This window comes from Ailuropoda melanoleuca, chromosome 2, assembly GCF_002007445.2.
Source record: "Ailuropoda melanoleuca isolate Jingjing chromosome 2, ASM200744v2, whole genome shotgun sequence".
Taxonomy (NCBI): domain Eukaryota; kingdom Metazoa; phylum Chordata; class Mammalia; order Carnivora; family Ursidae; genus Ailuropoda; species Ailuropoda melanoleuca.
In genome coordinates, this window is record NC_048219.1 from 155,931,233 (window position 1) to 155,943,571 (window position 12,339).

At 36.4% G+C, this 12,339-nt stretch overlaps 1 protein-coding gene across 8 annotated transcripts in view; it reads left to right on the forward strand.

Moving 5' to 3' along the window:
• The window catches only part of PMS1 (PMS1 homolog 1, mismatch repair system component), an 88,255-nt gene that overhangs the window by 54,955 nt on the left and 20,961 nt on the right, over nt 1-12,339 (forward strand). For all 8 annotated transcript variants that reach the window (XM_034654845.1, XM_034654850.1, XM_034654844.1 and 5 more), the window contains 4 exons: nt 2,073-2,189; nt 10,317-10,439; nt 10,981-11,124; nt 11,284-12,173. In XM_034654845.1, coding sequence (XP_034510736.1) covers nt 2,073-2,189; nt 10,317-10,439; nt 10,981-11,124; nt 11,284-12,173 — 1,274 coding nt within the window. The remainder of the gene's footprint in view (nt 1-2,072; nt 2,190-10,316; nt 10,440-10,980; nt 11,125-11,283; nt 12,174-12,339) is intronic.

Consider the following 12,339-nt stretch of genomic DNA (forward strand, 5'->3'; position numbering starts at 1 on the left):
GGGTCTGGTATTGGCTCTAACCTATTACTGTCTTTGACTTGAGAGGGGAGAGATGTTAGCAGAGTAAAAACAGTGAGTTTGGAGCCAAAAAGATGGGTATAAATATGGTTCCATGACCTACTCTCTAAGTTTCTTTGGTTAAATGAATCAGTCTGAGCTTCAGTTTCCTCTTCTGCATAATGAGATAATAATACCCAAGTGAAACAGTTGTGAAAATTAACAGTGGTTTCTAGAATAGTAGTAAGTAAGTTCTTCATAAATCATAACTCCTATTTGATTAGTATTAATAAAACCCTGGGAATAGGTAAAAGGTTTTCCTGTTAACACTAAATATCAGGTAATTTGTCTTACTGAATAGTTGTTATACTACCTCTATTTTCCCAAGCAGGTTTGTTTTTAAAAACCATTTAAAACCATTTAAAAACCATTCTAAAAACAGAGTGGTTTACAGATATACACATCAACATGCGGAGTCAGTGCTAATTGCCATGTCCAGAAGGGCACTTCCTGTCACTGCTGTCCCCCAACATGCCAGTTAGAGGACAACATGAATCCATTTACTTCACCTTTCATGTTATTATATAGAATATTCTTAGTACTTCAAATTGCCTGTATAGATTACTGGTCATATTTAAGGAGCTCATTTGGCCAGAATCCTTTGGTCTAGTCTGATCCCGTCAGACTCTCTCTCTTTCTGTCTCTCTCTCTCTCTCTCTCACCTTCTCTACAATCAGATATTTAAATCACTGTCTGTCACTCACAACAAATATAACTTTTCTACATTACAAGGAAAAAATATAAAGGAACTTTCTTAATCTCTAGCCATTGAATCTACAAACCTACTTGTTTATATACCCATTTTTCCTTTACTGCTTCCAATTTATGTGTGTCATATTAAGACCCACCCTTGATCCACACCTGCCTCTAGTTTTTGCTCTATCTGCTTTCACTTTACAGTGAAGCTTTCTGAAATGCAGTCTAGCTTCACTTTTTTTATGTTCTCCCTATAATCACTATTCAGTCATTGAAATTTGGCTTTGTTTACTCTCTTTCCCTAGACCTGCTCACACCCTTCTGATTGCTAAATCCTGTCGCCACATCTCTGTTCATACCTTGGTCTCTTGACATTGGTCTTGTATGACTTCGTCCTTAAAAAATTTCCTTGGTCTTTGTACCATACTGTCCTATAGCTCTACCTGCCTCTGTGGCCACTGCTCCTTTTCAGTCTCTTCTTCCTCTGCAAGTCCCTTGAATGTTGATGTTTTCTTCTAGGTCCTTTACACATTTTTCTCAGGATTTAGGAGGTGCCAGGTGAATATTTGTTGAATGAACAAATTATGTCTGTATTGATGGTTTCTCAAGACATTGAAGTATAATTGGATCTTGTTAGCTGAACAAATTGCAATATGATATACCTGATGGTGCACTTCACAAACTTTGGTCCAGTCTCTCTGGACCATGATTCTCTTAAACTACCCTACTATACATTTCTGGTGAAAAAAATCCAAGCTCATCATTCAGCTTTTATGTCTATGAGGTTCAGTTAGCTTTTTTAAGTGGTCTGTACGTATAAGGTAATTGCAAAGATAATTTTAAAGAGCATGCATTATCCCAAATTTTTATATCAGTTTGACTGTTCACAGAAATCTTGTAGCTTCGTGGTCCATCCTCAATAAAACAGTTATACCTTCCTGGGAGTAACAATTTAATCTAAATATACTCTGAAGTATATACTCTCAATAAAGTTGAGATTTAGTCACTGTCCTATTGGTTTGCCTTCATTGTATATTTTCATCTTTCATCAACTCTGGGAGATAAATATTCTTAGTCACCTTGTAGAGAGGAGAAAACTGAGGTTAGGGGAAGTTAAATAGATTTTATACCATAACATATACAGTTACTACAATTCAGAACCAGAGTTCTATCTGACTTTATAGCCCATGCATCTCTTCTAAATGACGCTGAAATTGTAGGCTGGGGATGAATGCCAAATACAGAAATAAATGGGGTAAGTATTCGAGTTTAGTAAATCTAAATTGTGTTAAAATCTGTCTGTGTCTTTTTGTCCCTAGGCAGTTATTTGGCAGAAAACTAGAGTATCTGATCATAAGATGGCTCTGATGTCTGTTCTGGGGACTGCCGTTATGGGCAACATGGAGTCCTTTCAATACCACTCTGAAGAATCTCAGGTATATAGCAAAATATTCTTTAATAATTCTGGTTTACCAATGAAACTGTCAAATTATTTTTCTTTTGAGGTCTGGGGTGGCAGGAAGCTTTTCTTATAACATTTTAATTAGATATATGTATGGGGTAAAAAAAAGAAAATACATTTACAGCTTATATTAACCCTCTCTCCCCAACCCTACTTCCTGTTTTTCTGTTTGTTTTTGGTTTTAAACATTGTGGTTACATTATTTTTTTATAGTGATTTTCAGTAAAGGATCTTATCTATTTACTTTTTGCTATGAAAGAAGAGTTGGGGCACCTGGGGGCTCAGTTGGTTAAGCGTCTGACTCTTGAGTTTAGCTCAGGTCATGATCTAGAGTGGTGAGATTGAGCCCCACATTAGGCTCCACACTTAGCAGGTAGTTTGCTTGAGATTCCCTCCCTCTCCCTGGGCTCCTCCCCCCAAGCTCGCTCGCTCTCTCTCTTTCAAATAAATCTTTTTTAAAAAAATGTTAAAAAGAAAAAGAAGAGTTGATCTCCCTCTCTCTCTCTCTCTCTTTTTTTTTAAAGATTTTATTTATTTATTTGACAGAGAGAGAGACAGCCAGCGAGAGAGGGAACACAAGCAAGGGGAGTGGGAGAGGAAGAAGCAGGCTCCCAGCAGAGGAGCCTGATGTGGGGCTCGATCCCAGGTCTCCAGGATCACGCCCTGAGCCAAAGGCAGACTCCTAATGACTGAGCCACCCAGGCTCCCCAAGAATTGATCTCTCTTACCTTTGTTTTCCCTTTACCATTCTAAGTATGTAGTCCAGCTTCCTTTTCCTGATCTCACAGCTTCACACAGTGCTTCTTGAATTCCTATAATGCTAGGTGAGGTTATGAATTATGAACACTCCCACTCTTACTTTTACTTGCTCTTCCTTCTCTCAATCACCGCAGCTCTACTTTTGTGTTACCAAGCTTAATAATTTGTTTTCTTCTGCAGCCATTTTTAAGTCTTCCATCTTCTGTTTGAAAATTGATTCTAAAAGTTGAAAACTTATATGGAGTATACTGTATTACTACAAATAGTTTTCAGTGAAAAGCCAAGTATTATGCTGGGATTACATTTCCTAAGAATCCATGTTATGTGTCCATACCATACAAATGAGAATATTTTTATTATCCCAATTAAATGGAATCTCCTTTCTTGTTCTCCTGTCACTTGTTCAAAATTTGCTTCGTATATGGACTATCTTACAAAGTTTTTGCTTTTTCTGGGGTTTCCAAGGTTTGGGGGTTTTTCCCCCTTTTTTAAGTGAAGAAGTTTTCTTCATCATGTCAGCAATTAAATCCAGGTCTTTTACTTATTCTAGCTATAGCTGGTAATTCATTCTATTCCATTTTTTTAAAGCATTAGATTTAGAACCTAGTTTCTTATTTGGACTGATTGCATGTCAGGCATTCTGCACAGCTCCCATCCTGGAATTTTTTTTCATAGGAATACTAGTAGTATTGGTTTTTCCATTATTCATTATTTCATATATCCCATGCCTCTTTCTTAGTATTCCTTCTCATTTTTCTCATATACATCTATAGTTAACTACCCCAGAAAGGGGACATGAGAGGGAGACTTTTATGTATGAGAATGACTTTATTTGCACTTTCTCTTGTTGACTTTCTCTCTCTAGTCTGGTAGATCTAGAATTCTAGATTGAAATAATTTTTCAGAATTTTGAAGATATTGAGTACCTTTGGCCGTCCATTGTTGCTGATGGGAAGATCAATGCATTCTAGTTCGTTCTTTCTAGCTGATAAGTATTTTTCTTTCTGAACATTCTTAGGATCTTTCCTTGGTCTCCATTCTTTAGTTTTTCAAGGATGTCTCTGGATATGTCTTTTATCATTCATTTGCTTATTATTGCTGAACACTTGTTGTGAGACCTTTTGAATCTGAAAATTTGTTTCTTTTTCAGCTCTGGGTTATGTATTTCCATCTGTCATAACTTTGATCATTTTTCTCTTTTGATGAAACTCCTTATTGTTGATTTAGGGCCTTCTGTATTTTTCTCTTACTGTTTTTCTCAAGTTTTGTATCTTTTCCTTTTTCTGTAAGTTTTTGGAGATGTCTGACTCTTTTATCCCTTTGGGATTTTTTTGAACGTTTTATGTTTAATTTCCAAGAGCATTTTTTTCAATTTTTTATTTTTTTAGAGAGAGCAACAGAGAAAAGGAGGGTGGGGAGGGGCAGAGGGAGAGAGAGTGAAAGAATCCCAAGCAGGATCTATGCCCAGCATGGAGCCTGACGGGCAGGGGCGGGGGAGGGGGGCTTGATCCCACAACCCTGAGATCATGACCTGAGCCGAAGTCAAGAATCTCAGATGCTCAACCAACCAACTGAGCCACCCAGGCACCCCTCCAAGAACATTTTCAGATTTTACTGCTTTTTTTTACAACTTCATATTGTTGTTTTATGGACATAAAATCTTAAATCTCTCTAGAGATATTAAGTTTTATTTCTATTTTTAAATTATTTGTTCCTTAAATTATCTCTGTTTTTTAGGAGGTCAGTTTCGTTTTGCTTTTCAGGTCTTTTTCCTCCAAGCCATCTTATTCTGTGAATAGGAAGTCTAATTGGGAACTCAGTGTTTGTGGCTGGGCTTATTGAGTGTCAGGCTTCACTTGAGTATTAATTAATGAAGATCCTGGTCCTGTTTCTAGAGTCTGGGGGAGTCACAAGTGCTATCATGGGGTAAGGGCTTAGCACACTGCACGCATACTCACTGCTCTGGTTCTCAGGAAATTCATTTCATCTCTTTCCTTCCCCCCCGCCAACTTCCTTCCTCTTTTTCTTTTTTTCTTCCTAGCATAAAATTAGGTAATTATAATTGGTTCATGACAGAGTATCCTTATTCAGTTTCTTTATAGAAGAGTCTATAAAATAGAATCTGCTTGTTTTTGCTTGTCTGCTCACTTTAATAAGCCTGAAAGCTCTCTGTTCTGCTAAACAGTTGGTTTCTCTGTTCTTCCCTTCTTTTTTCATTTGTTGAAATCTCTTTTCTGCTCCTGGTTCCTCTATTCCCCTTGCAGTATTGAGTTTTTAATTATGATCATTTTATTTGTCTTGGATGGAAGCTTCTGCTTAGTTGATGTTCTCTCTGCCTGAGAAACAATTCAGGCCAGACTTAGTGGCCAGCTCTAGTGCCTGGAGCATGCCCATGATCTGACATAGGTCCTGACTTTCAGAACTCCCTTAATAGTTGTTCAGTAGTTTCAGTATACCCTAGTGCCACCTTAGACTGGTTATGGTGACTGGCTTGGAATAATAAAGGTACTGTCTCAGGACAGTAAGTTCCTCCAGTTTCCTTTTGGTTTCATGGTACTTTGTTGCCTACACTGGTAACCCAGGAAGCTTATGACAGGAGATCCAGACTTGATATCTTTGGTATTGTGCTCTAGGTATTTTAGCTGTCATAGTTTGGTCTGAAGATCAGCAACATTGGCATTACCTGTATGCTTATTAGAAATGAAGGATCTCAGGCCTCATCCCAGACATAGGGAATCAGGATCTACATTTTAACAAGGCCCCCATCTGCACATTGAAGTATGAAAAACACTGATTTAGACCTTGGTCAGTTACGATTTCATGTGTGATTGGAACTGTCCCGTTAGTCATTTTCCCATTGGGAATTTTTTTTGTGTGATCTGTATTGAGATGTGTTGCCAGATCTATGCTTGTCCATTGATTTTTAAATTTTCTCTTGAGATAGAATTGTGTGAGGGCTGCTTACCAGCCTATGATATCTATCATAGAAATCAAAACTTTTGACATACCTTAATGTGGTTATGTTTACACAGAGGAATGGAGGAATTTGGAAAGCATGTGTTGCTGAATAGTTCCAGTTCCATGGGTTGTCAGAATGATAAACTTTTGAGTGTGTCTCTAGAAAGTGTGATCATCTAACCAAATCCTTCTTCTGTTTCTGTACTGTGTATCTAAGTGGGTGTTGTATCTATGTTGCCAGTGGCTCCCTATCACCACTCCAATATCCATGCTTTCTGGGCTTGTAAGGAGGGTTGTCCTATATCAGAGTTTCTTTGACCCCTTTTCATTCCAGGCCAAAAGCAATCTTAAGTTGTTTGCCAGCTGCTAATTGTTGCCCTGTCTCACCTCACTTCTATCCACATTACATACCTTCAAGTTGTGAAACTTGGCCACCAAGACCCTTTCACTGTACTGGGATGGCAAGTGCATTCGTCATTGGGAACCTTGATATAGAGAATCTTTATGTATCTCTTCCCATAATGTTGAGGGTCCCTTTCTTTACTATAGCCACTTCATGTTGGAGAATCTCTTAATTAAGGATGGTGATCCCAGCTGAACCACTGCTGTGATGGCATTTATTAGTTTTCCAGTGTGGCTTTATTAACTTAAGGGAGCTCCTCAAATTTTATTTTGTTTCATGTTTGTTTTTTTGTTTTTTGACATCTATCTTCTCTTGATATTTTTATCTTTACATTTTTCTATGCTAAGTTCTGGGTAAATTCCTCGATGCTGCCTGATTTTTATTCCCCAAACTGCATATTTCCAGGATTCAGATTTATTCATTTTCCTATTCTCTTCTAAACTTGTTTATAGCTACGAGTCTTGATTTTTTTAATCATCTGTTTTTTTTTAATAATGGATGTAGCTTTTCTTTACTCCTTTGAAAGCATGGTACATGTATTAATTTCAAAGTTCTTTTCCTATTGCTCTGTCATTTCTACTTTCCTTTGGAGAATATTCTCTCATTCTCTATTTTATGTGTTTTGAAATTTTAATTTGCACAGTCATCGTGCATGCAGATTCATTATTTTTGTTATTTTGTTTTACCCACTCCACCTTCCTCCTCGTGGTTTGGCAGATGCCACCCCACCCCACCCCCGGCCCAAGTTCAAAACCAGGTGCTAATATTAGTAGTTCATGCATTTCATCCTGCCAAGATTTTATAGACCCCTTTTCCTCACTGACTTGGCTTAGCTTTATTTTTGGTTTTAGAGTTATCCATGTTCTTTCTTGTGACCCTTGCAAGCAGCTTCATAAGCAGCGGTCACAATATTTTTAAGCATTTTTGAGGGGGAGGAAGAGGGCTGTCTCAGCAGCCCAGTTCACATGGAAAGACTGATTTTAATCTCTTGCCTTGTATGTGTTTTCTGTCCCTATTTCCACATCAGAATCTAATTTCCAACTGACACAGATGGTTTCTTCTTTTAATTGACATATAGTTGATATATAGCATTATATTAGTTTCAGGCGTACAACAAAATGATTTGTTATGTGTATATATTGAAAAATGATCACCACAATAAATCTAGTTACATCCATCACCACACATAGTTACAAAAACTTTTTTCTGACACAGCTGGTTTGTGATCCGGCAACACATAGGGCTTTTGATTTCAGCCATCACTCTCCCTTATGTTTTGCATCCATAACATCTTTAGGTTGTCTTACTTTTAAATGATTCAGTCTTTTGAGATTTTTGTAAAGATTGATTTTATCTATCACTGTTACGTATTTGCAGTTGGGATTGGGGAGAAGGGAGTTTCTCATAAACTTATCCCACTGTCCTGAGCAGAAGTACTTAAATCATTACTTTAGAAACATAACTCCTGGTGTTCTTGAGGTTTACTGAAAGAGGAAAGTACTGTTAGGAGACTAGTCAGGGTTACTTCAGCAGAATCAGAGGAGAGGATAGGAGATGGATTTGACAGATTGGGTAGGTGGCAGGTCTCATTATGCTAAAGGAATACAGGAGGAGCCATTGGGTGAAATATTTTATCAAGTTTGAATGTGATGAGATTGAGATTTTTGTGACAGCTAGTTAAAAATAGTAAGCATTTGGGGGTGAAAGAAATAGAGGCTATACATCTGTATCTTAGTATCACTGGTGTATGTGTATAGATGTGAATGAAATTACTCAGAGTAGAGACCAAGAACAAAGGCTCTGATGTTGGAACTCAGGGGAACCATCATCATTTATAGATGGTAAGCAAAGGGAGAAAAATCAGCAAACCAGACTAAAGAGGAAGTATCAGGGAGGAAGCAGAAAGACCAAAAGAGTAGGCTGAATGAAACAGGGTGATGCTTCCCCAATGAGAGAGTTGTCATCGATGTTAGGGCCTGCAGAGAATCAAATAAGAGAAGGACTGAGTGTCCATTGTAGTTGGTTATTGGGGGTAATAGAAACCAGATTATAGGGGGTTGGAGATGAAGGGAAGGAGGGAGAGGTCCATCATTGTAGAGCAATCAAGGGAGAAGTATTTGTTTATATTCTTGCCTTTCATTTTTGTTTTGCTTTCTAGGTTTGAGGAATACTTAGGTACAGAATCTTGTACGGTCGAATCTTTTATTTTGTTGCACTGATTCAGTCTTTCTCTTTCTGTCTCTCTCTCTCTCTCTTTTTTTCTTTTTGCACTGATTCGATCTCTAACAGATACTTTTTCCATTAACTACTCTTGATTATCATTTTTAGAGCATTTTATTAGACTTTGCTCTTTGATTTTACTTTTCCATATAACTTAAATATACTTTGTTCTTAAGGTTATCCTAAGCCATCTTTTTGGAAATGATAATAATTATTCAGTGGACAGCTAAGATGGTGTAAAAGGAAAACACAAGCAATAATACCAGTTTTTCCTCATTTTATTTTTCATTTCTACCCATTTGGGGCAGTTTTGTTTATAATTCACACACTAGTAAGTCTTTCAGAGACTAAACAGGTGCTTCCTGATGCTCAGCAGGTGCTTTAAGAAGGGTCTCATGTTACTTGGTAAATTATACAACCATTTATAAATGCTGTGAAGTTTTACAGTTAATTAAGTAGTATTTTGTAATGGATTATCCAGCTTTATTAATTTATTTTTTAAATTGGCTCAGTTTGGCACTGCGACAATAATGCACTTAGTGTTCTAAAATTGGTAATGCATCTCCTTAATCACTTACTTCCAAGAGGGATAGCTGTAGACATAGATGGCAGACTACCCTATGTGCTGGTAAAGAGCCTCATGGTTTCTTCTTACCTAAAAATAACATCTCCACTGACACTCTCACTTTCCTAAACCTAAGCTGAAATTTTACTATTAGTGTTTCTTAACAGGTTAATATAAATACATCTGTTTCTAGTGGTTTCAGATAAGAGAGTACAGGCTTATATTTTAAATAACTTGACCAAGATCACATAGTTAGTAGTGGTTCTAGGATTTAAATCATGTTAGTCTGGCTCTGTCCTGTATTCTTAACAAATCTCTGTATTGTCTTTCGAGATAAAAAGTAGGAACATTTTTTTTTTTTTGGCTTCTGTCTCCTCAATCTCTCTCTTCTCTCTGTTATTTTTTCTAGGATCCTTCCTCATTTTCTCCCTCCTTTTCATGCATTTGTAAACTAGAGAAAGAGCATAAAAATAATTGGTTTGATTGTAGAAAAGTTCTCTAAACAAAAATGAAAATAAAGCATTGTGGTCGGTGTCAGAGTAAAAGGGACTTTTAATTGAGAAATGAAAACCCAGTCAGATTGACTCCACAAGATAGAAACAGCCACTTCTTTACAGGAAAAGATGGCTAAAAAGAAAAGGACAAACATCTAAAAGAAAGTCACAATATGAAGAATTTTTAATGGTAGGCTGATGGTGGGTATTAAGGAGGGCATGTATTGCATGGTGCACTGCGTGTTATACGGAAGTAATGAATCATGGAACTTTACATCAAAAACTAGGGGTGTACTGTATGGTGACTAACATAACAAAAAATTATTAAAAAATAAATAAACCGTTCTATAAAAAAAAAAAAATTTTAAGAAAGAAGATAGGTTGAACCGACAGCAGTATTTATGCTGTATGTTCTATGACAGTAAGACATATGTGCATTCATGAAGCTTTTATGAATGCCAATTTTCCTTAAAAAGAGTTTTAGAAAGAGAGAGAAGCCAAGAACACCAGTGTAATATGCTTCCATATTTTATTTAATGTTAATGTTCAAGACATGATTATCAGCAAGTATAGGACTCTTGAGACCGCAAGATGAAAATCCATTTTGGTTTTTTATACCTTTTGTACTGTATATAGCCAGACCACTGGAACCACATTCACCGTCGACAGTGTATACTAATTCTGTAACTGTTATAATTGCAGATTTATCTAAGTGGATTTCTTCCAAAGCGCGATGCAGACCACTCTTTAACAAGTCTTTCAACCCCAGAAAGGAGTTTTATCTTTATAAACAGTAGACCAGTACATCAAAAAGACATATTAAAGGTAATCTATTTTAGAAAAAAAAAAGTATTACTTGGATCAGAATGTCATTTGTCAGCTGTTGTAAGGACTGCTTCTAAGGATTTGCTCTAAAATAAGGAGAAGGAGATAAGCAGATACCATAATATTTAATAAGCATTGTGCTAGGTGTCTTGTGCAACAATTCTGTGATGAATTATTATCGCTATTTATAGTGAAGAAACTGAAATGTTAGTGACTAAGAAGTTAATGATGAAGAAGCCCATTGTAGCCAGGAAGCAACAGAGTTTGGATTTGAACCCTGGACTTTGAAAACATCCATGACACTATGATCTTTTAACCGTGAAGCCAGCTGCACTGGAAGGTTGTACTTCTTAATGAATGCTTGTGCTTCCTGTAAATTCAAGGCCTCTAAATGAGTATTACCATTTAGACACTGCTTTTCCTCATAAGCAGTTACATACACTCAGTTTCTCAGCTGACTATACTTTTTGGTTATATTTAAGGATGGCAGTACTATCTTTACATGGTATTTTTATCTTTTCTTTATTACATATGTTTCTAGCTAATCCGACAATATTACACTCTGAAGTGCCTAAAGGAATCTACTCGTTTGTATCCCATTTTTTTCCTGAAAATTGATGTTCCTACAGCTGATGTGGACGTAAATTTAACACCAGATAAAAGTCAAGTATTATTACAGAATAAGGTAAATTTTGGATAATTTTTTTAATTAATGTTACTTACAGACTTACTCATTTTCACATGGGAGAGTTGCTGTTTATACATATTTTTAAATATTATTTTAAATCTTGCCTATTTATTAATTTCATAATTTTCCCTAACATTTGTTAATTTATATTTTTAGGAATCTGTTTTAATTGCTCTTGAAAATCTGATGACGACTTGTTATGGATCACTACCTAGTACAAATTCTTATGAAAATAATAAAACAGATGTTTCCTCAGCTGACATGGTTGTTAATAATACAACAGAAACAGATGTGCTTTTTAATAAGATGGAATCATCTGGAAATAATTATGCAAACGTTGATACTTCAGTCATTCCTTTCCAAAATGATGTGCATGATGACAGATCTGGGAAGAACACTAATTATTGTTTAAATCCTCAGATACATGTTGATGACCATTATGATGAACGTTTTAATAGTGAAAATTCTAACATTGATAAAAACACTAGAAATACATTTCAAGAGATCCCAATGAATAATTTACCATGTGAGGATGCCCAGAAGGAATGTAGTGAAACTTGTTTCGTAGGTTCTGTTAAGCATACCCAATCAGAAAATGGCAATAAAAGCAATGGAGATGAGGGTGGGAAAAGTGAGGAAGCAGCAGTTCCTGAGAAGTCTTTGGAAATCTGTGCAGATGACTGGAGCAAGGGAAATACACTTAAAAATTCAATGGGAGAAAACATTGAACCTGTGAAAATTTTAGTGCCTCAAGAAAGTTCAGCATGTAAACTAAATAATAACGCTTATCCAAGCCCTGAACAAAAGAATCTCAGTGAAGGTTCCTGTAACAAAAAATCAAATGTGGTAGATAACAAATCTGGACAGCTTACAGCATATGATTTAATTAGTAATCGGGTAATCAAGAAACCCATGTCAGCGAGCGCCCTTTTTATTCAAGATCATCGTGCTCAGTTTCTCACAGAAAATTCTAAGACCAGTGTGGAGGATACAACAGTACAAATTGAAGAACTGTGGAAGACATTGAGTGAAGAGGAAAAACTGAAGTAAGTTTCCAGAGCTTGCATGTGACCTGATGCTGAGATATTTCCATTCTATATGACTCACTGGGTTAAAAAAAATTTTAAACTTCTTATTTATGGAAAAGCAGAATGGAAAATGCCTTTTCTTTTGGCTAGAGTACCTTTTTTGGAATCACTGTTTTAAATTGAG